The sequence below is a fragment of the Dendropsophus ebraccatus genome, chromosome 5, assembly GCF_027789765.1.
Source record: "Dendropsophus ebraccatus isolate aDenEbr1 chromosome 5, aDenEbr1.pat, whole genome shotgun sequence".
Lineage (NCBI taxonomy): Eukaryota > Metazoa > Chordata > Amphibia > Anura > Hylidae > Dendropsophus > Dendropsophus ebraccatus.
In genome coordinates this window covers 97,951,019-97,976,371 of record NC_091458.1, presented here as the reverse complement: position 1 = coordinate 97,976,371, position 25,353 = coordinate 97,951,019, and the positions used below count along the sequence as shown (strand labels likewise).

General features: G+C 44.6%; 1 protein-coding gene across 3 annotated transcripts in view; it reads right to left on the bottom strand.

Moving 5' to 3' along the window:
* Nucleotides 1–25,353, bottom strand: part of ARHGEF7 (Rho guanine nucleotide exchange factor 7) — an 81,807-nt gene that overhangs the window by 42,824 nt on the left and 13,630 nt on the right. For 2 of the 3 annotated variants that reach the window (XM_069972369.1, XM_069972366.1), the window contains exons 3-6: nt 12,314–12,398; nt 8,551–8,681; nt 6,593–6,794; nt 5,328–5,416 (exon numbers count right to left, since the gene is read on the bottom strand). In XM_069972369.1, coding sequence (XP_069828470.1) covers nt 5,328–5,416; nt 6,593–6,794; nt 8,551–8,681; nt 12,314–12,398 — 507 coding nt within the window. Of the gene's footprint in view, nt 1–5,327; nt 5,417–6,592; nt 6,795–8,550; nt 8,682–12,313; nt 12,399–25,353 lie in introns of those variants that run through there. The other variant, XM_069972367.1, reaches the window with a different exon arrangement.

The window sequence follows — 25,353 nt, the reverse complement described above, 5'->3', positions numbered from 1 at the left end:
TTGCCCCCCAGAGGCATGGACTTCATACCTGTTTGGATGCACAGATTCTATTATATTACATGAAAAGAAAAGAGCTATCCTTTCCACCAAAACGAAGGATGCTATGAAAGAACACTTTAAACAAAACCAAAAGCTGCATTCACCCATACGTAAATTTGCGGACCTTACGGCCAGTGAATGCATGCAATGGAGTCTTTCCCCGCCCGGTACGATGTACCAATATCATGCCGGCAGCAGGAAAGTCTTTGAGTGGCTGTGTCATTTACAGTGCCACAGGGATTCAAAAACTTTCCCCCGCTGCCAGCATATTGATATATCATGGTGGGCAAGGAATGCATTGCATGCATTCACCATCCGTAAGGTCTGCAAATCTACGGACATGTAAATGCAGCCAAAGTGTGACAGATCTGGTTTGCGTATATTTGCTTTTCTTTCCATATTTTGTAAGCAAAAACAATTCATGACACAGATGTGAACAAATCCTTATATTGTGTATGTCACCTTTATGCTACCAAAGCAGCATCAAGGAATGAACTCCACACAACCTCTTAAGATGTCCTCTGGCATCTGACACCAAGATGTAACCAGCAGATTCTTTAAGTCCTGTATCTCTGAATCAGACTTTCCCAGCAAATCTTGAGCATACGGAGATCTGGAGAAGTCAACGCTGTATACTTTGAGTGCCTATAACCTTATCACCATTTCACCAGATATCCTTCCTTGGACCACTCTTGGTAGGTACTAACCACTTCATACTGGGAACAACCCAAAAGACCTGCTGCTTTGAAGACGCTCCTACTGATTACAGTTTCTCTCTTGTCATTACTCTTCCCAGTGTTTCCTGCTTCAAAGAAGTTCTGAATTAAGAATCCAATAACTTTTTGATACATTCCACTACTCTTGAAAGAGGACAATGTAACAAGATATGTTATTTATTTATTCAGTCAGTGGTGTTAATGTTATGACTGATGAATGTAAGTGTAATTTTAATGATAATTTTACAGTATATGGACGCATCCATCTACAAATACATACAGAAAATAAAAGTGAGCCATGATTTCAGCAGATTAATCAAGGCTAAACATGTATACAAGAAAGCCCCCCCCCGCCCCCAAAGTGCAGGGCCAGCTTTATAGTCTGGCACCTATAGACTGCAATTGTGTGAGACCAGGAAAAATTAGGCAGAACAAACTGGGCATTCAATTGGAAGCGGATCCCTCCCCCACAAGAGATGTATTAAAACCCCATACAGATACTCTCTACTGGTCAGAAGCAGCGATCCCAATTGGTATAGATGTACAGTCCCTGTTCTCTCCCACACAACAATCCATGTAAAAAAGCACTGGAGGACAGCATCTTCTCATGACAATTCCAGCTTTATTGTGCCACAATACATATACTGTAACCAGGGCCGATTGAAGGGTTTATGCCGCCTGAGGCAAACCTCAGGCGGCCGCCCCGAGTGATAGCCGGCATCCCCCCGGCCCCCCCCCCCCCCCCCCCCCCCCCCCGCCGCCGCCGCCGCCATCGCCATCTACTCACCTGTCCCACACCGCAGCCGGCCCGCGCTCTCCGCTGTCTCCACATCCCGTCAGGTCCCGCGATGTCACCCTGCAGCTGTCACGGACCTCCAGGCTGTGGTGAGTGAGTGGGGTGATCGGGTCGCGCGGGGCGGTCCCGCGCGACCTGATCACCCCAGCGCGTCCCCCACCGACCCCGGGCACTCACCACAGCCTGGAGGTCCGTGACAGCTGCAGGGTGACATCGCGGGACCAGACAGGATGTGGAGAGCGCAGGCGACGGGACAGGTGAGCGGCCGCTGTCATTTTTGTTAAGTGATACTTAACAAAAATGACAGCAGGGGGGACATAATGCCGCCCCCTGCCGGACCGCAAATTCTGCCGCCTGAGGCGGAAGGCTCATTCCGCCTCATGGCAGAAGCGGGCCTGACTGTAACATACAATTCCTATTAGGCCACAGCAGCTGTAGTGTAGTAGTTAGGAAACACAAGAGAATGCACAACTGAGTAATATTTATACATAGACTAGTGAATCACAGGCTGGGGTTGTTGAATAACTACAACTCCTATCATGCTCTGCTAGGTTTGTCATTTTGGCAGTAGTAGCTATGCTAAGCTTTACATCAGTGGTTATGGTACATTACTGAAGGTAGGGCTGCTGGTTTATTGTTTTAGATGATAAATTTGCTTTACTGAGGCAGAATTAGTTCATGAGGGATGGTTTTTGTTAAGTGCTAGGCAGCTAATATACACACAGTCCTATAATTATATGCTTATAAAATAATATAGGAGTGATATAAAAACTGTATCATGTGTAGAAGGATTACAGACACTGCTAAAGTACAGTAACCCTGCATGTTGTTTTTTTTTTTTAAAGACACATGATGACAGGTACACTTTAAAACCATAGACTCAAACCAGACAGTGTCAGTCAATGTCCCACAGTGTCTGTATGGTAGGGAGCACTCTCCTCTGCTCCCACCGCTCAAAGAATTGACATGTTAATTCTTTAAGTGGAGATGGGGATTTTGCTCAGTGTGAACTAGCCCTAATGTGCCCTTTTTACCACTTTTGTTCAATTACATGTTTTATTACATAGGTTTTGCTTATTCCCTGCTTCTGTATTTTGAGATGCACTCCATCTTCTTTCCATCCATACAGTTTGGAGTGATTTTTGATTTTTCAGTGAGGTATTACAAAAATTTTATTCAGGTCCTATGGTTTAGTTTGTTTAAAGAGGATGTACCACCAACCACCAATTAATCTAATATAGAAAGTCACAGCGCCTGCACTAGGAACACTGAAAAAAGAAGTGGAGTTATGGAGTGCACGGTGGGTGTAGCGTGGTGGATCTGGGAATCGTGGTGCTGCTCTCTATAGCAAAGGTTCGTGATATACCATACACATTAGGGAAACAAGAGCACACTCACCCAGTAAAATATCTTCATCTTTATTGATTCATCATAGGTTAAAAGCCATCCATGTGTAATAGGGTGGTAGGAACGGCAGTACACTTAGATCACAGGAGACGTGACAGCTGCTTTGCGCCCTGCCAGCGCTTCTATCAGACGTCGCTCCTCTTTAATCTGAACCCATGAATCGAACTGCGCCATCACGGGGAAGCCGATGCCGTGGTCCGTTTTTCGAACCGCGGCCCGGTTACCGTGGACAGCGCTGTTCTATGCACAGGAATCAGCCGGTACTCAAGCACTGGAGGTGGGCCGGGCCGCCCCCAGTGGGAGGGAATTCCGCGGCTCCATTCATTCTAAGGGAGCCGCGGCATACAGGGGAGGGAATTCCCTCTCACTGGGGGCGGCCCGGCCGGCCTCCAGTGGTTTAGCTCCGGGCAGTTCCAGTGTATAGAACGGCATCGTGCACAGGAACCGGGCTGCGGTCCGAAAAACGGACCGCGGCACCAGCTTCCCCATGACCTGGTGGTACATCCTCTTTAACCCTTTTGAGGACTTAAATGCTGATTTTGTTAAATCTTCTGGAAGAAAAGATTTGTCTCTTTCACCCCAAGCTACCCCACCCTGATATACAATATAGTGTAGGCAAAAAGCCTACCGGTGTTGGTAATGGTGGTGGCAGAGGACACTTGTCACAGGGCGACAGAAGAGCACAAGGAGATAGGAGTAAACTAACGCTGTCAGCGCTCGTTTGCTTCTTGTTCCCCTTTTGCTGCTGCTGCCGCTATTACACATGTCCGCAGCGAGCAGGTTAGTGCAGGGGAGGCCACGGGGACTGCCCTGGCAGCCCATAAAGGATAGCACCAGTCTGCTGCCGCTGCTCCTATTCCACAGAGCGATGGCAGCATATCGCTGCTATCACAGTTTTTTGTCTTTCAACACGTTGAAAGACAAACAACAGCAATGATGAGCCGACATTGTTCATGTCGGCTAATCGTTGCCTTCTATTACAGCTGATAATAGTTCAGTGTAATAAGGCCTTTAGATTATTGAACACAAACACAACAATGAGCTATTGTCCGTAAGACCCATCCTTACAGACACAAGTGTGCAAAGCATTTCTGTCTGTATGGACGGGTCTTACAAAAGCACTCTTACCTAAATAGCATTAATACTTTCAGGTTTTTTATTTTTTTCTTATTTTGATACTGTATTACTTGAACTTTATTTTGTGTCACATTTATTATATGCTTGTTTTTTTCTGCTGTTACATGGAATTTTGGTCCTTGAAGTGTAAGTTTGTTTATACAGTAGGTTTCTGTTGATTTTCAGTTTTGTGTTGCCTTTTTATATCATGTGGACTAGGATTCTGACATGACATAATGGTGCCTGCTCCATTTATTCTATGCATCGGTCACTAGTTTATGTTGCTCTCAAAAGGACAGCATAATATTTCCTGAACATAAAATACTTCAAACCACAAGAGGGCAGCATTGTTTTAGTGGCCAATGTGGCTGTAGGAACTCCAAAAGCATCTATATTAATTCTTACACAGGAATTATAATTTTACACTAAAAAACCCAAGGCATGTCATCATTTCTAAACAGCAATCAGCAATGTTAAAGGGGAAAAATTCACCTTTATTCAGACTAAGGCCCTCTTCACATTTCAGGAAAATCAATCTGTATTTCTTATTTCCTGACACATAGAGTTCTATGCGGCATGGACACCCTTCAGGATTTTTCCTGAAGGGTGTCTGTACCGGAAAATAGTCCCAGAAATTATAGGGCATGTCATCCAGATCGACATCTGGAAACTGTCTGGAATTGTGGATGCTTTGCTTGGAAGCCCGGGCCAGTGCCAGCACCAAGGCAAGTATCACCGGGTGCTGACACTGGCACTTTAACTGTATGCTTCTGATTTACAGTTAAATGCTGCAATGTGTATCACAGGGTCAGGAGCCATTGGCTCACAACCCTCTCAAATCCTCTTCAGGCCGATAGGCAGCATTATGCCTTCGGCCACAAGGGGGCACTCTCTCACCCCAAAAGACAGAGGGAAAAGCCAGAAGGTCACCGCGGCAGCCTGCAGCAGGTGAGTGTTTTTTTCCTCCTCCATTTTTGCACTCAGTAAACATGGATTGTTTCCTGAAGCTTTCCGAGTAATTTCTGAAGGTACAATGTGGCTACAGAGAATTAGAAACAGATTTTTACTTTAACATTTGAGAGTAACCATCTCCCTTTGTTTGTAGCAGTAAACTATGAAATTGCTTTTAACTCAATTTTCTTTAAACCAACTAAGATTTTTTTTTTATTTCACTGAAAAGTTCCTAACAGTGGGAAAACTCAAAGATACTAACAACGTTCTTGGGAAGCATCTATCCTGTAGAGAATACTCACCACATTGTAGTAACTTTTGTTGATTGCTGAAGTCTCAAACCCTTTTGGAGGGCTTTTCAGTGTTGTAGACTTTGGAGATACTGGTTTTTCTGAAGAACAGAAAAAAATTATGTTAAGAATATGAAGTTGTCACATCTTATAAATTTAATAGATATGCAGGTCTGATGTCTAATGGTTCGTACTATCCAGATGGCAGTCTGACAAATGTAAGTCACCCCTTACAAGTCATAAAATAAAGCATTATGGCCAACCTATGGATCAAGAGATACAACTAGGTTTGCTCCTAAAAACATTTCACAGTAAAATACACAAAAGAAAGTTTCAAAACACTTCAGTAACCATGTTACTGTATGTGACTTGATATTTTCTTCCATTTATGAAGTAAAGCACATAGTTCTCACATAAGATCCTATCAAGGGTTTAACCCATTGTCCTCCACTCCCTGTCGGCAAGACTACTATTTTTGCATCACTGTACAGCTAGCTCTACAAAATAGAGGCATTTCAGTTATCTAATGTCTAAGTGGAACGTCTAGAGGTTTCCCAACGTTTATCTGTGATGTGACTGATGCCAGCAGGCATGCTGAATTTCAACGTGCTCATCCTTTGATATCCTTGGAAATAAGGGCAGCCAGATTGAACTGACTATATGGGCAATGCCTCGACATTTAGAATCACTTTCATGTTAGATATTTAGTTTGTCAGTAGATGCTATTCTAAAACGATGACGTACATGATAATAACTGTTACAAATAAAAATAAAAAAGTATATTTGTTTGTTATCACTGTGTCCGTAACAACCCAAGCTAAATTTTTTAGATTATCCCTCCAAAAACGGGTTAATAAAAATGAATCAATAAGTTTCATGAATGCCAGAATGGTGGCAATAAAAAGGTAAAAAGCTGTTCCGCAAAAAACAAGAACTCGTTTTTGTTATGTGGGCAAAAATAAAAGAACAGTATGACACTTGGGGGGCAGCAATGAAAAAAAAAAAAAGAAAAGAAAAAAAGAGAAAATTGCTTGGTCACTAGGCCCAAAATAAGCCAGTCACTAAGGTGTTAAAGCAAGGGCTGCACAGACATCGCTAACAATTTCCATGAAGCCCTTGCCACATGATTATTGAGCGTCTAATAGGCTCTTTAAGAAACTGTTGTTCTAGCATATTGACCCTCACTTACCCAGCTCAACAGGCCATGTAATAAAGCCCCAAGCCCAACTAAGTGATAAAAGAAGTCATACAAATTAAGATGAACACATGATACACACCAGAAGACTTGATTTCTCTGACATAGTTGCTCGGGAACCATCCAGTCTTGCCACTGTGTGTGCCCTCCCACCAGCCGCCTTCTTCCAGCCGTGTTACATGGATTATATCCCCTTTACAGAAAGACAATTCATCTTCATTGGTTTGTTGAAAGTTAAACTTTGCCCTCACCACCATGTGATGGTTGCTGTTATCGGTCATGTCCTAAAGCAAAAAGTAAAGTAAAAAGTAAAATCAGCAACAACAGATTTATTTTCAGTATAAAAATAAAAAATTTGCTACTTCACCACTCTTGGTGTATTAATATAACAATGTGATTAAGGGTGCATTCAGACGTACAGGATCTGAAGCAGATCTGCAGCAGATTTGATGCAGTGTTCAGTTATTTAGATCAAACACTCTGCGGATCTGCAGCATAAAATCCGCTGCGATGCGGTATGTGTGAAGCTACCCCAAAAAGGGGTATTCAAATATCCTAAAGTTTCTCATATGTGGCTTGGGGCACGGTGGAAGAAGGGAAAGATATTTACCCACCTGGGTCCCCCACAGCTCCCATTCCAGCAACTTACAGTGCAACACTCAGCTTTTTGCTACTTCCAAAAAAGTCTCAGCAAGCAGCATCAGCTCAGCCATTCCTTGTCTGAAGCAGGACACCATTGCACCCAGTGGTTAGCTGAATGGGCAGGTCCCGCTGAGAAGACTTCTTGGAAGTAGCAACAAGCTATGTTACTTATACTGTGGCCTAGTAACACTAAATATTCTAGGATAATGGTATATCCCTTTAAAAGATTTCAACTCTAAAGTAAGAATATTAATTATTTCTGCTCTGCACATCATTGGGGGGGGGGGGGGGCGCGAAAGGACAACAAGCCATATGCCAAATACAGCACGGCTCTATGTATTCCACCATATGCAGAAGCCACAATGAAAATGTGAGCCGAGCCTTAAGGTGGTTCCCTAGGTTTAGGAACATATTGCTGCTTTCTTTAAAAAACAGCACCACCCGTGTTCAGATTTTGTGGGGTATTACAACTCACCTCCATTATAGTGGTAGATCAACTATCATCAGTAAGATATACAGATTTGTAAATTAATTCTATTTAAAAAAAAAACTCAAGACTTCAAGTACTCATCAACTGCTGTATGCCCTGCAGGAAGTGGTATGTTCTTTCCAGTCTGACAGTACTCACTGTTGTCCAGAGCAAGAGAGTTTTTCTATGGGGATCTGCTTCTGCTCTGGACAGTTCCTGGCCATGAACATGGGGGGCAGTAGAGAGCACTGGAAAGAATACACCTATTTCTGAAGGGTACACAGCAGTTAAGTATTTGAGGGCTTTTTTTTTTATAAAAGTAATTTACAAATCTGTATTACTTTCTAAAACCAATTAATTAAAGAACAAATTTTGTTTCTCCGGAGTACCCTTTTACCTAAAAGAGTTGCAATACCACACTCAAACTGAGGACAAGAGTCAAGCTGTTTCTGGAAGAAGGCAGTTATGCTTTCCCTGATCTGGATAGCCACTAAAAACTGGTGTGCAAAAGTGAATACACACCTTCACACGCATTCACTGTACGATACAGACCTTTAGCTAACATCTGCTGTGCGCTTTAAGGTAATGATTCTGCTGTTAATGAACCTGGAATCTGAGGACACAAACTCATTTGATATTAATTCCCTGTGCCCAGTCTCTTGTAATAATGTACCTGCTGCCAAGAAACACACAGCCAAGTGAAGCGTTTTATTATTTACGGGAAGAGGTAAAACCTAGAAAATTAAGAAAGCAATTTCTTGGGGATATATTATAAATCATAACTGAGGTTATATAAGGTTAGAGTAAATACTTTGACGTGTCTTTAAAGGTTTTCTTCTGAGCACAATGGAGTCTGCAACATGCCCAGAGCCTAGGAATTTAAAGTAATAAAATAATTTCGGAATCTAGGATACCACAATGTAACTCACCAGGCTTCGATATTGACCCTGCAATAATTTTGATGAGCGGCTGAGTACAGACTGGGACCCAAGGGAATCAAATGACTTAATCCGATGAGAAGATGGACGAACACATACAGAGTCACTTCCCAAGCCAATATCTAGAAACAGAACAAATGTATACTTATAATTGAAATATATGTATATAATACAATTCACATGGTTTCTGACCATTAAACCATTGTCTGGGAAAAGAAATAATATCCCTGTGGCTGGGGGGTGGTGTAAAAATAAACACGCTATACTCTTCTCCCCAGATCCCTCACTCAACATTCACACCAACACTGCCAGTCTGCTGCTGCTCACTGCTTCTTCTAAATTCGGTGTCATTCCAATGCCAAAGAACCTGCCTGCTCTGCCGATAATCCCCACCTCACAGATTAGCAGGTCCTGTGGAATCGGGATGACAATACACTGAGGAAGTTGCGGGTAGTAAAGGACCGGCAGCATCAGCAGGCGAGTATAGCAGTTTTTTTTTTTGTTTTTTTACACAGCCACACAGAAAACTTTTCTTTTTCAACTAAGGAGGTATACCATTTAGATCAGTAAATTATGAAACCCAATTTACTAAAATAATTTTTAGTCTGTTATTTCATGACACATCAGGCTGTTTTTATAAAGAGGTAAAGTTTTTTTTTTGTTTATTTTACTGGTATATTATTTAACTGGGATTTGTTTGGGAATTGTTGCTCTGCTGTCCCCAGCACTTTTATTTGCTAGGATGCCATTGACTTGAACAGTTTTGAACCATTAAAACAGCCCTATACAGAGGAGAAAGTAGGACGATACCTAGCATCTAAGCCATGCAAAGAGTCACGAAACACTGTCCCAGCTGCCGCTAGAGCAAATGTCCAGGAGACAGACACCTCTCATTAGGTGCCCTGGACTTTGTATTGAAAGCTTGCCTGGCCCCTTCTCTCAGCCTATACTTTATAGTTCTTGCTTGCTCCTTGACGGCACATTGCACACGTTGGCCGTAAATAGGGTAAAGGCCCTATTACACGAAACGATCGCCGTATTCGGACGATAATCGTCTTGTGTAATAGAGGACAACAATCAGCTGACATGAACGATGTCGGCTGATCGTTGTCTTTTAACATGTTGAAAGAGAAACAACTAAAGGCCCTATTCCACCAAACGATTATCGTTCATAAACTCGCTCCAACGACCGCTCGTTAACGATAATCACTTTGTGGAATTGGTGTAAACGAGCGAACGACAAAGGCAAAATCGTTATATTGACGTTCAAAATTGTTTTTCAGCATGTCGAAAAAAAATTGTTGGTCTTTGAAAGACAATTCGCTAATCTGTTCGTAAAATTAGAAATCTTTGTCGTTCAAAAAAAGGTTTTAAAAAAAGTAGGTGTGTCGTACGGTCACGATCACCCCGGCGAACGTTTCAAACGACCATGTAACGACCGCAAAATAATCGTTACTCTACATATTCACATTCCCACATGTTTTATGTGTTATCGTTTGCTAAAAAAAAGCGGTCGTTGGAGCAAGTTTATGAACGATAACCTTTCCGTGGAATAGGGCCTTAAGATAGCAACGATCTGCTGCCGTTGCTCTGTGGAACAGGAGTGGCGGCAGCAGACCGCCGCTATCTTCTGTAGGCTGCCTGGACAATTTAGTGATCACCCGAGCAGTCCCCAACAGCACTCCACCGGCCACTCGGCTTCTACCCGCTCGCTGTCAACACGTGTAATATCGCTGCCAGCGAACAAGGAGCATGCGAGCACTGACAGCTGACATTGTTCATGCCGGCTCATCGTTGTCTTCTATTACACAAGACGATTATCAGCCATAACTGCTGATATCTGCCGAATACGAACCATAATTGTTTCGTGTAATAGGGGCTTTTTACATAATCTCTGCAGCGTATACTGTACAGTGAACATACTTATAAAAGGGGCTTCAATCTCTGAAAGCACTCCTCCTCCCCCTATAAATTATTGGCCTCGTCTAAATGACATTACTTATTAATCAAGACAAAAAGGACCAAGCAGCAGGGAACGGAGGGGAATTCAAAGGTTAAGTTTTTTTTTTTTTTTTTTGGTGCCGCTTTTGTAAGAGCTGGCAGAATCTAAAAAAATTCAGTGTAATTCAGTGCAGAACAGGGAGATATTTAGGAAACTTTGTACAGCAAAGTATATTAACAAGCAGAGGACATTTTCAAAAGGAACAGGTATGTACTTTACAACCTGCACAAGCCAGCAGAAGCCTTTATTTTATACTAGGAAATAAGGCAATTTACTATGTAACAGACAATCTGGTTTATATGAAATAATCCAGTACTGTGTTTTTCCCAAAAGAAGTTAATCAACCAGAAGCAAAAATATAAAAAAATAAATTATGTGTCTGATCCTTCACTAAACCTATGTTTATCTAGTCTTTAGCACTACATCTTAGGGGTTATCTAGGGTGACCTAATGAGATTATTGCACTCTACATAAGCTACATAAACAAGTGTTACAGATCCACTTTAGGTGGCTAAATGGAGAATTTAGAATTCAACAAAGACTATTCCCATCATATAAGGAAGATGCTGTGAGACATTGGGGTTGCTTGGGCTGATGCAGGCCATTTCTCTCAGGAAAAAGAGATGAACAGGATGTCCGTTTTCCACCGCTGCCCTGACTTGCATACTCATTGTTCACAGCCTGCTGCTTCAAGAGGAAGCAGCTGGGAGACAACAAGGCAGGACGCCTGTGTGGATACAATTGGAAACAAATATAAAGCACATACTCCAGCAACACAGCTTCTGCATGGTATTAATAAAGAGCAGGAAAGCAACCACCAACATAGGCTCCATCACATGCATAATGGCATCACACCAGAACTGTGAAGGCAAAGAGTTGACCCTTCATTCTGTCATTGACAAGTTTTACCTATATGTAACAGCATTCTGTTTACACTAACCACCATCTTATTTTTACATGTATGGGTAAAGCGGTTGGCAGGTGGCAGAGACCTCCAGCACCACTCCTTGCATGGTAAAGAAATGTCAATAAAACTAAAGGATTCTAATATGGCCCGTTCTCTTTATACCATGGCATGCTGTATCTGCTGACTTCTGTACAGGTAAGGCTTTGTTCACATATTTGTGGAATACATCCGCCCTATACTTGGGAAATGTTGTGATGTATACACCAAGTTCTGGCTTTTATTATTCAAGGGTTCTTCTGGGAGTCTGATATTGATGACCTATTGTTATGTCACCATTCCTGGCATCCCAAGGTGAGCTAACTAGCGGCCTCCTCCTCTTCACTGTTGACCAGACACAGCAGCTCTGTATATGTTGTTTGCGCTTGGTGTTGTAATACAAGGCACAGCCACTACAGAACCTATGGAGCAGAGCCTGGTAAACAATAAAAAGGACATTAACCTCACCAAGGAGGTGTGACTGTCACAGATCAGATATTAATGGTCTTTCCTAGGGCCATGTTAATACGAACGTATCTAATGCGGCGCTCTACCCTTTTTTGTTTTTGGATACCTGATGCTTAGTGCATATCATATGCAAATGTCTCATGTATTTTGTCAATGAAGTTAACCACCAATAACAAAAAGAACAAAGATAGAATAGTTTTACATAGATCAAAATCTATTGTTTTAGCAGCGTGGATATAATTGGTAACAGTAAATCTACTTGGGTAATAATGAGAGCATTTATGTCTCTAGACAACTTTAAACATAGATGCAAAAATAAAGCTATACACATACACACATACCTGCTGTGACTTTATTGAGAAGAACTAAGGAATTCAGCACCTTGTTGAAGTTCTGCCCTTGATACAGGTCATTGGCCTCAAAGGTCTGGAAAACAAACACATCAGCTATGGTAAGTAATGCCCCTGCACTAAAGCATCATCTGTTATCATTTGTCATTGGAAAATGTTTATCACATTAAAAAGCATCTGCAAATATTTGGAGAAAATTGATAATAGCAAGAAATCCAGATACTTAAATAAAACATACAAAACACTACAATTCATTTCACAACAAGTAGATTATGGGGCAGAGGTATCAAAACTGGTGCAAAGCAACAAATTGGATTAATCTTCCATTCTTAAAAGGATCTGAAAATGAGAGCTAGCATCTGATTGGCTGATAGAGACAATGCCATTATTATTCCTGCTTTAATGTATAAAGTAACCAAATACCAAACACTGGGTAAACTGCTAATACAAGCTCAGGAAATTAACAGTAGAAGACTAGGAAAGAGGAGATGAAATAAGGAAAAAAACAGAACATAAATGTTACCTTCATTGTGGAGGATCTCATAGAGGACACTTCACCAAATCTTGCCCAGCAATAAAATGAACAACAGGATACTACAGCCTTTTTCTAGGCTTCCTGTTCCACGGACGTTCATCCAGAGATTAGTTATGTGGAAACAATGTAATAGGAGGATACACGGCACTCCTGCGCTTTGGGAACCGTCCTCCCAAGCTTATGGAAAAAGAAGCACACTCCTAGGTAATGTATATTGTGGGGCTTCGCTTCTTAGACTGTTCTGTCATTTCCTCCAGAAAATACAATATAGGAAGCCCAGTGACTGTCACCAGGTCTGAGATGTATGATCAGTACAGGAAAAACCCACAAATGGGAAGTAGTCGATGAATTCAGCGCTCACACAATTGCAGGAACAGTTACAGAAGTGATGGCCAGCACATGAGTACTCTAAAAGGCAGAAGGCTACAGATTCCCCAACATGACACACAACCAGAGAGCACTATCAGTATATACTCAGGTGCAGACTTGCTATGTTCACACTACGAAAAAGATGCAATCGGCAACAACGGCCGTACTTTGTACGGGTGAACAATGCCTATCGTTCTATGGGATCCCGTCCGGAGCGTATACACATCGTATGCGCTCCGGGCGGGATCCTGCACGGGACCGCAAATAACTGACATGTCAGTTTTCTGTGGCCGCAATTCAATGAATTGCGGCCGTAGGAAACCCTGTCAGTTCACACAGCGAAGCGAGCGGCTCTGGCTTGCTTCACTGTGCTATGGGAGGTTCTGATGCGGGCGCGCCCTGCGGCCGAAAGATCATCCGGCCGACACTGCAGTACCGGCCGGGATGATCCGTGCAGAGAACGGCCGTTTTAACGACCTTGAAAAAAGTGAACTGAAAGATCTGACACAAAGACCTGCTTATAGATGGAGGGACCCTCTCTAGGTGACAGGGCTGTGGAGTCTTAGGGCCCTATTCCACGGGAAGATTATCGTTCACATAATCGTTAACGATAAACGATCCAAACGACTGCTATGTGAAAAACCAGTTCACCCATTTACATGGAACGAAAATGGTTACTTATGATCGTTCTTGTGGTCGTCTTGTTGTCGCTATTGCGTTCGTCACTACTGCGAACGACCGAACGACATCTTATTCAATGCGAACGATTTGTGAACGAGTAACGATAAAAATAGGTCCAGGTCTTATTAAAAGATCAACGATTTCTCGTTCGGTCATTAATCGTTAACTATTTAACCAAACGATTATCGTTTAGATTCGAACGACTTAATAATCTGAACAATAATTGTCCCGTGGAATAGGGCCCTTAGTTGTGGAGTCGCAGTCGGAACTAGTTCTGGTTGAAGCTGGAGTAGGAAAATGTATTGACTCAAAAAAAAAAAAAAAATCTTTCAAAAATTTAAAATAGAATTTTTATAGCAATTTTATAAATGTTGGATGTAGCATACATGTATTTAGGTATATATGTGCTCACTTTATTTTAGTATTTTATAAATGTTACTGGTCAATATATTTTATGTTCTATCAAACTAAAGACCTTTTCTGCATATGTCAGTAATAAAGCACTGGCCCTATTAAATAAGAGTGGTCAGGGAGATGTAAGCAGTCACTATTTGGTAGTTTGTTTCAGAGCTGGAAGAGTCCATTGTGTGGGGGAGATCTGTGCTGTTCTCTTCCTGGATGCTGGATGATTGTATATGAGCAGCAGTGTAATATGAAGATATCCTGTGTTAGGGTCGGTTCACACTACGGAATTCTCGCGGATAAACTCCACGGAATTCCGTCGGCTGTCCGCATGCACGGCCGCGCGCCTTTCCGCCGGCTCCATAGACACCATTCTATGGGCCGACGTATTCCGCTTCCGAATGGTGTCTATGTAGCCGGCGGAAAGGCACGCGGCCGTGCATGCGGACAGCCGACGGAATTCCGCAGAGTTTATCCGCGAGAATTCCGTAGTGTGAACCCATCCTAACACAGGATATCTCCACATTACACTGCTGCTCATATACAATATAATGCTATGCTATGGCTGCAGCAGGCTGTGTGTGTGTTTGTGTGTGCTATGGCTGCAACAGGCTGGGTGTGTTTCTGTGTGCTGTGGCTGCAGCAGGCTGGGTGTGTTTCTGTGTGCACTATGGCTGCAGCAGGCTGTGTGTGTGTGCGCATGCTATGGCTGCAGCAGGCTGTGTGTGTTTATGTGTGCTATGGCTGCAGCAGGCTGTGTGTGTTTATGTGTGCTATGGCTGCAGCAAGGTGTGTGTGTGTGCATGCTATGGCTGCAGCAGGCTGTGTGTGTTTATGTGTGCTATGGCTGCAGCAAGCTGTGTGTGTGTGTGTGTGCATGCTATGGCTGCAGCAGGCTGTGTGTGTTTATGTGTGCTATGGCTGCAGCAAGCTGGGTGTGTGTGTGTGTGTGTGTGTGCGTGCGCATGCTATGGCTGCAGCAGGCTGTGTGTGTTTATGTGTGCTATGGCTGCAGCAAGCTGGGTGTGTGTGTGTGTGTGTGTGTGCGTGCACATGCGCTTTATGGCTGCATCAGGCTGTGTGTGTGTGTGTGTGTGTGTGTGTGTGTGTGTGTGTGTGTGTGTGTGTGTGTGTGTGCGCGCGCGCATACTCTATGGCCTCAGCAGACTGTGTGTGTGCGCGCGCGTGCTATGGCGGCTATGACCTCTATATCACAGAGATCTGACATTGTTAGCAGTGTTTCTTTGTGCATGGTGTATATTTTGTTAGAAATATAAAAGATTGTCAGCAGGAAAAGATCACCTGCTCTATCTAGTCTAGTTTTGAGTTCTTCAGGACATGGTGGCTGGAGACTGGCTGCATCCACTGCGCGCACACGCACGCACACAGAGGAGAATCTGCTTTATATCTTTGCTTTATTCCCTCAGAAGTCGCTCCAGAATCATGTAGGACATTACAGTGAAGCTGATGAGCCAGTTCTACTTTACATCAGTGTGATAAATAAGCCCTCTGGTGTCTGACTGGCAATTTACGAAGGAGCTGAATTTAGAGTCAATCCCTGATAAAATCAGGAGTCAGAGTCGTGGCTGCGGCTTACCGACTCCATGGCCCTGCTAGGTGATACATTGACAATTGTTTAGGTTCATTTATGGGGACTGCTCTATTCACTTGCAATGTAAAAGAATTTGAACTAAAGGAGCAGCTATTTTCTTGTATAACTCTTATATACCAGTGACTGTACATGAATAAGCAGCTGTTTTGTACGCAACAAACACAAGTATGGATATGTTTATCCCAGGCGTGTTTAAATTCTGTTATTGTAGATTTACCAGCCACATCTTCTGGAAGTTTGTTCCAAGTTTCTACTACTCTTTCAGTAAAGTAATATTTTCTCACTTTGCTTCTAATCTTTCCCCTAACTAACCTCACACTGTGTCCTCTTGTTCTAGAGTTCAGTTTTTTACTAAAAGCCCTTCCTTCCAGAACCTTATTTATTCCTTTAACATCCCTAAAGGTTTCAATCATGGTCCCCTTTCTCTTCTTTCCCTCCAGACTATACAGATTCAAATCCTTAAAGCCCCTATTCCAGGGGGCGACGGAGAGGAGCAAATGAGCGCAGTCAGTGCTATTCCACATGGCAGCAGCGAGGGGGGGGGGATGCAGAAGGGGCCGCGGGAAGGCTTCCCGGGTGATCGCTGATCGTCCGGGCACCCCATAGAGGATTGCCAGCAGCAGATCGCTGCTAAATCAGTTGCTTGTTTTTCAACATGTTGAAAAACAAAGACTAAAACAAATATATTTAAGAGATCCTTGTTGTATGCTAGATTATGTCTCTTATACTTGACAAAGAGGTATGTGTTGCCTCGAAACGCGTTGTTTACGAGACCAATAAAATTCATCTTTTAAAACTACTAATCCTGAAGCCGTGAAGCGCCGTCATTCTGGCTCCTGTGGTTCCCAGCTAAACCTGTGGATCTGACACTTCACCGATCACTCTCCATTCCCTGATCCCCTGGCTTGGGATCTCGGTACCTACATTCGGAGCTTGGCTGCTACAGTTACTACCTGTTCTTCACTGATAGCGCTAATAGGTGTTTTGTTCTGAGCACAACACCATCAGGTGAGCAGCTCTAATATCAATGGTATTTACCTGTATTTTTGAACCTACGGTATTACCCTATGGCGCCCTACTTATTCTTTTAGCCTCATCTATCTCCTGTTAGCAGGGATTGGTTATACAGATCTGTCAGGGGGGCAGCAATCACAGGTCAGAGTTCTTTAAGAACTCTGGGGCAGACACCATCTGGACCCATCGCCTTATTCAACTTTAAACGGGAAAGTTCCTCTGCAACTTCAGCCTCTGAAAACACTGGAGCTGAACCCATATAACTGGAGGCAATGCAGTGTCCAGCCATCCTGTGATTGTGAAGGCCGCCTTCTAAAAACACCGAGCAGAAGTAGCTATTCAAATAGTCAGCGACCTCCTTATCTCCGTCAATAACAGTATTCTACCCATTAATTATTTTAGTAATGCTGCAGCTATTCTTCTTCCTGTAACATATATCTGAAGAAGGTTAACAGACTTTGCCATTTCTTCTTTTGAGGATTTAGCAGCATTTATAATCTGCTTTGCCTCCTTCTGTATAATTTTATAGATATCTCTGTCAGCTACATTTCCAGTTTCTTTATACTTCCTGTACGCTGCCTTTTCCCCCCATTTTTAATGGCCTAAACCTCTCTAGTAAACCATAATGTATTCTTCTTCCTTTTGCCAACTTCTCGTACATGTAGTCTAGTTGCCTTTAACATGGCATTTTTTAGTACTGCCCACTGAGCGCTCGCTCCCAATGTTTTATCCCACCCTTTTTACTCTATAATCTAAATACTCCCCCATTTCCTTAAAATCTGTCTTCCTAAAATCCATGCAAAGACACACACTATACTGCATTCATACACTATTCTCATATGCAATGGGCACATACAACTCAATTGTGAATTATTATTCTAGAAACATCAATCTGAAATCTATACTGTCTGGCCACCCTAAATGTTAGTGGACAACAGCTCAGATACCAGCCCATTAGTTAACAGATCTGATCAGCGTATCTAATAACACAGAGCATGGCGAAGATCCCAATTACTTCACCTCACCTCTAAATTACTAGTAAAACAAGTTTACTCCCCCAAGCGCAGAGGGACAGGTAGATTACACTTATCTCAACAAACCCACCAACAGCTGTTTAATTTTCTACTTTTTAACCCTTCTGTTTCTATCAGGATAGATTTCCTGACCCACAACAGTCTATTGGGCATGGATTCCCTTCAGGATTTTACCTGTACAGTGATTGGAAAATAGGTCCTGACATTATGGGGCATCCGTGCTGGAATTCTGGACAAATGGATGTGCTATAGACATCGGATGCACATCCGGACACTGTCTGGAATTCCAGATGTGCTGCTTGCCAGCATGGTCCAGCGCCTTGGCAACTGCCGCCGGGTGCTGCACCTGGCCCTTTAACTGTATGTGCTCCTAATCATAAGAGAATACAGTAAAATGTGGCACTGCGTTTGATAGGGCAAGGAGCCAGTGGCTCCTGGCCCTGCCAATCCACTCTTCTGGCCGGAGGCAGAATTATGCCGCTCATTCCAACGCTGTGGCGTACTAGTGACATTGCTTGTGCAGCAGCCATTTCCCTCTTCCTCCAGCATGTGGTATGAAAAGTTGTAGCACTGTGCAATCTTCACAGATGATAGGTTGCAAACTATTTTCAGTCCCTGATGAAGGTTCTGGCCCGGTGTAGAAATGAGTTGGCAATAAAAAGTCCAGCGAGTAAGCAGAGACAAACTGGGTTTTTCCCCGTTTCTCCTGCTTGTAATGACGTGAGCTTGTTGCTGACATCATGTTGAAGTGTGCGGACACCTGCGCCCATGTCTGGCAGCAGATTCTTTATACCAAGCCCTATGTAGAGTTGTACCTACTTGTTTGCACAACTTAACCAGGTTAGTTTGACCAACTTTTATGTCCTTTTGTGTATCCACCTTCGGTTTGGTAACAGTACACTATCAGATGCCCCCTTGTGTTTTTTCCTTTTTTTATCACCATGAATGGTTTCTAAGGGGAACAAAGTCAGTTTTGATTAATCTCCCTCTTTCAGTTAAGTAAACTGCATAAAACAGACAGTTCAGCTACTTTTAGCTTCCCTTCACCTCCCACAGTCACAACCAGGCTAGAGGGGCCCAAGGAGCCATCGATTCAGGTGCAGCTTGAAGGCACGAACCCACATCCATAAATCAATGCCTCACATAGAATAGCCCTTTAAAACAGTTGTCTGGGCACAAAATATTTGTAAAAAAGGTTCACAAGTGCTGCTATAATTTTTTTCTTTTAAATACTTGCCTGCCCTGATTTCTCGCTGTTGCAGTCCTGCCAGCTTCCTTTAAATTGGCAACCATGAAGAAACTGCCCACATCAGTCAATTGCTGTCTAAGGCAGGTCACCACTGCAGCCAATGACTGGCTAAGTAGACACTTCCTGCATGGTTGCCAAGTTACTGAAAGCAGCTGAAACTAGTAGTGTGCAGGACTGTAGCAGTAGGAAACCAGAGAAAGTAAGGGTCCTTATACACACACAGATTATATGAAAGATTTTTTAAGCCAAAGCCAGGAACAGACTATAAACAGAGATCAGGTCATAAAGAAAAGACTGAGATTTCTCCTCTTTTCAAATCCATTCCTGGCATTGGCTTCAATAATCTAAAGAACTAGAGGCACAAACAGAGAACCAGAGTGTTCTTATACTAGCTGGAAAAAAAGGAACAATAAATAATAATAATAGATATCACTTCAACTATACTATTCAGACATCTTAAAGGGGTAGTGCGGCGCTAAAAAATTATTCACAAAATAACACACATTACAAAGTTATACAACTTTGTAATGTATGTTATGTCTGTGAATCGCCCCCTTCCCAGTGTCCTACCACCCCCGCCGGTGTACCCGGAAGTGTGTGGTGCATTAAACATTACCTGATTCGCGTCGAGGCCGTCCGCCATCTTGTGCCAAACGTCATCTTCGGACGCCAATATGTGCTCCGCCAATCTCGGCGGAGCACAGTTATGACCCGGTGGAGGGGGAACGGCAGCAGCGATTCAGCCATCCGTCCGAAGATGACGTTTGGCACAAGATGGCGGACGGCCTCAACACAGATCAGGTAATGTATAATGCACCACGCACTTCCGGGTACACGGGCAGGGGTGGTGGGACACGGGGAAGGGGGCGATTCACAGACATAACATACATTACAAAGTTGTATAACTTTGTAATGTGTGTTATTCTGTGAATAATTTTTTTGCGCCGCACTACCCCTTTATTGTCAGTCGGTCAGTGTTCTGCATGTCCAAAGCCATAGAAACATTCATTTACAATATAACAGCAATACAAACGTAGACATCAGCTATGCCATAGCATAGCATAGATCAGTGTTATTTGCAATCTATGTGTAGAGCGTGCCTGAGAGCAGACTCTATACCTGGATCGCCGATCTGACAGGACGGAGGTAAGGAGCTTACACCCGCCTGTCGGCACAAGTGATCGGGACCCCCACAGCATGGCTGCGGGGGTCCCAATCACTCAGTGACAGATGCTTGTGCTGTCACAGAGTTTCTTAAACGCCGCGATCGCTATAGATAGCCCGCTTAACATTGTACAAGTCAAATAAAAATAAAAAATACAGAAAATAAAACAGATTGGAATAAAAGAACAAGTTTAAGTATCTGATTCTAATAAGTAAAACAAAATTTAGGGGAAACCATTTAAATCTCTGCATCTCTGTCATTATAGTGCCACGGCGATTCAAAGAGTTTCCACATTGCTGGCAAGATATTGATACATCATGCCGGGTGGGGAACAAATCCATTACTTGCCTTTCCTGTCCGTAAGGTCTGCTAAAGCTTTGGCTGTCCAGACCAGATGGGAGTTGTAATTTTGCAACAGCTGAAGAGCCAAGGTTTCCTACCCCTTCTATAAACAGAGATCAGGTCATAACGGAAAGATTGAGATTTCTACTCTTTTTAAATCCATTCCTGGCTTTGGCTTCAATAATGAGTCAGATACATTTGTGTGTGTAATAGGGCCTTTAGGACAGGACCACACAAGTACACCATCAAAAGAGGATTGCAGATGTACGCCAAGGTACCCTGCAGTGGGTCCGATCACATGAACGGTCTGAGTCTAACAAAACAAACCTGTACACACTGAAAGTTGCCAAAATGTAGTCACCAGCTGACTACATTTAGGCCATTAAGATGAATGGAACCCCTGCTGTGCATCTCAGTATATGTCTGCATCCCTTTTTTTTTTTTATTGGATGACGACATATAGCTGGGAAGTCCAGCATTAACACTTTGTGAACGGTAGTGACTAAATCCCATACCGCAAAGGGACCTCACTGGGTGCGCGCACACAGCTCCCAGGCAAGCCCCGCCCTGGCCGGATTTCATTGGCTGCTCCACTCCGGGCTTCCTATCAGTTAAAATCAGACCCTGCCTGACCCCCAACCCTAATCCGAGCGTTTAGTATTAGGGTTAGGGTTGGGGTCGGATTAGGGTTACTAAAATCATCTAACTACCCCTTTCCCACACAACAACCCTAACCCTCGGGGTTTGTGCTAATCAGGAGGGTTAGGGTTGGGGCTGTGGGGAGGGTTATACATGAGAATCAGTGGGACGTAACCCTAATCCGACCCCTAACCCTAATACTAAACGCTCGGATAAGGGTCGGGGGTCCGGCAGGGTCTGATTTTAACTAATAGGAAGCCCGGAGTGGAGCAGCCAATGAAATCCGGCCGAGGCGGGGCTTGCCTGGGAGCTGTGTGCGCGCACCCAGTGAGGTCCCTTTGCGGTATGGGATTTAGACACTACCCTTTGTGAACCCAGCGTTAGGAAATGTGTACACGTCGGATACAGAGGACTCAGTGCTTCCTTATTCTTGGTCCAACTATTGGCCTGATGACATTTTCATTGTATACACTAGATTCTTTGGCACTGGACACACCACAAGTATTACTTTCAGGGCTGAGGGGTTGGTAAGCTACAGCTCCGACTCATGAATTTTATCAGGCACCGGCTCTTTCAAAAATGGCCAATCAGAGCCCAGGGGTGTTATTTATTAAACTAGTGTATAAAAGAAGTGCTGCTGAGCCACTTATACTTTAATGTCTGACATAATCCTGGGGTGACTTTTGAATGAATAAGGCAAAGCGATAAAGCAGATTCTCCTCTATATCTGTGCAGTGGATGCAACTTGTCTTCAGCCTCCATGTCCTCAAGAACTCAAAACTAGACTAGATGGAGCAGGTGGTCTTTCCCTGCTGAAAATATTCTGCGTTTCCAGCATTCACACTTCCACACTTCTGAATCATTGTGGCCCCAAAGAAAATACCTGCTCAGCCAGTCAATGACCTTTTAAAGTCTTTCTAACTCAACCAAAACTAGCTCCCACTCCACAGCCCTTGTTACTATCACTTTAAATAGATAGGAGAAACGTGTAGCTGACAGCTTTATTCTCCAGCTTACTGCCCTGACGGGCGCCAGACTTACTATAGAACCTGTCTCCTGCATGAGACAGGAAAAGCAGCCAGCCAGAGAGTGAAATGCTCAGTCGTGTGCTTCTCCCTGGTCTATCTAGAGATTGGTGGGGTTCTGAACAACCAGAGTATTTGCTTTTTGATTAAAAAAAAAAAAATGCTGACTAGCATAGAAACAAAAAATTAAACAGGGATGTGTCCCCAAAACAGGTTCTGGTAGGATTACCCAGTCATTTAATGTGCTAGACAGCCTCCTTACATAACCATGATGTCGGAATGGAGAAAGATTGGGCATGTTGGATTTCAACTGCTCAATCATTTTGTTCACAGAGAGAGAGAGAGAGGGAATGCTACCAAAGTAGTCTTATCCCCCTCTATCTACACAAGATTGTTTGGCTGAGATGAGCCTTCACTCACACAGGAAGAGGAACAGCGGTCAAACAAGCATTCAGCATCAGGTCCAGCACAGATCAGACACACCCGGACTATATAGTAGTGATTAGATGCCCACACACTATAATGGGCTGACATGTTATTGTTTGGAGGGACCATAACAAATTCCAGCAGATGTGACAGGAGGAACAGAGATGCATCCATTATTTGTCCTATAAAAACCATAGACACCACCGCAGACACAATCATACATCAATGGTGCTCAATGGATATCAGAGGGTCCTGCAAGTGACAGATCTGCCACGGCACTGTGGTTTTTGTTATAAATGGAAACCACAGCACAAGTGTGAGCAGAGCTGTACATAACCATCAGCCACATACTTGTCCAGCAAACAGCCTGCAAATAGGGGATAAGCAGAGTCCAGAAACCTCTGCTGCTGTTCATATCCAAGGACAGAGTATGACAACCCACCACCTGCAATTCTTGTTCCCAATGACAGCAGACAGGCCCATAGTGCAGAACAACTGATCAGCACAGGACACCAGCAGCCTCATACCGCAGCATCTAATAATCGGCAGCATCTAATACTCGGCAGCCTCATACAGAAGCAGCTAATACACCGCAGCATCTAATACTCAGCAGCCTCATACAGAAGCAGCGGATACACCGCAGCATCATACCAAGGCATCTAAAACACCACAGCCTCATACAGAAGCAGCTGATACACCGCAGCATCATACCAAGGCATCTAAAACACCACAGCCTCATACCGCAGCATCTAATAATCGGCAGCATCTAATACTCGGCAGCCTCATACAGAAGCAGCTAATACACCGCAGCATCTAATACTCAGCAGCCTCATACAGAAGCAGCTAATACACTGCAGCATCTAATACTCAGCAGCCTCATACAGAAGCAGCGGATACACCGCAGCATCTTATACACCGCAGCATCTTATACACCGCAGCATCTTATACACCGCAGCATCTTATACACCGCAGCCTCATACAGCAGCATCTAATTAGGGATGCACGATGCACCGAAATATCGATACTACTATCGATATTTCGGGCCAAAAAACGATTCGGTACCAGGATTTCCTGGTATCGATACTTTATATTAAGCTGCCTAATAACGCAGCTTAATATAAAGTATAGAGCAGTGAACATGGCCGGCGGCTAGCTAAGCGCCGGCCATGTTCTCTGTGTGCTGCCCTCTGCCCCCTGGCGTCACTTCCTCCTCCTCCGCCCGCCCCTTCCTCCGCTCACTGCAGGGAGAAGTTATAGCCGGCACACAGCGATCGCATGTGCCGGCTATATAACTGTGCAGATGCCGCTGTCACAACTGACAGCGGCCTCTGACCCATCCTGAGCCTCTCCAGAAGCAGTGGGGGTCGGCTACTATGTGTAACAGACCCCCGCTGCTAATCACCCGCAGCCTGTCACACCTCAGCCTCCTGTCCCCCCCTGTCATGCAGCCGTCCATCTGCAGAGCTGTTCCTATGCATATTCCTGTGTGCACACTCTCGGTGGCTGCGCTTCCTGACCGGCCTGAGTGTGCACACATGAATATGCACGGAGGAACGGAGGTCCGACAGCTGGGAGCTTCCCGGAGCTGAGGGGAGGAGGGATTTGTAAAGGGAGCTAATTTAAGGTGGAACAGACCGCCTGAATCTTGGCCAGCAGCAAAGGTTAATCTTCCTGCCGGCCGAGGTTCAGGTTGTCTGTTCCACCTTAAACTCCCTTTACAAATCCCCCCTCCCCTCTGCTTTGACAAGCCTCATGCTTTGAGTGGTACCGCAGTGAGAGTAGGGGATGTGTGCAGACATTGCAAACATCCCTGCCCTCTGGTGTGCCCCCCCCCACATCCCTGCCCTCTAGTGTGCCCCCCCCACATCCCTGCCCTCTGGTGTGCCCCCCCCCCCACATCCCTGCCCTCTGGTGTGCCCCCCCCACATCCCTGCCCTCTGGTGTGCCCCCCCCCACATCCCTGCCCTCTAGTGTGCCCCCCCCCCCACATCCCTGCCCTCTAGTGTGCCCCCCCCCACATCCCTGCCCTCTGGTGTGCCCCCCCCCCACATCCCTGCCCTCTGGTGTGCCCCCCCCCACATCCCTGCCCTCTGGTGTGCCCCCCCCACATCCCTGCCCTCTGGTGTGCCCCCCCCCACATCCCTGCCCTCTGGTGTGCCCCCCCCCCACATCCCTGCCCTCTGGTGTGCCCCCCACATCCCTGCCCTCTGGTGTGCCCCCCCCCCCACATCCCTGCCCTCTGGTGTGCCCCCCCCCCACATCCCTGCCCTCTAGTGTGCCCCCCCCCCACATCCCTGCCCTCTAGTGTGCCCCTAACATTCCTGCCCTTAAACCCCTGCCCTCTGACAGGAACTGACCTGCCAGGCAGAGTAACCCTCTCTTGTCTGTCCAGACCTGGCAGCCTTCACCAGCTCCCTGCAGTGTGGGGGTTGTAGTCTGTACCCAGTGGCGGATTAAATGTACCCTGGACTGTTCACCCAACCTGGATCCCCCCCGTCAATCTGCCCACTACTGCCCCCCCCCCCCCATGCTGTCCCC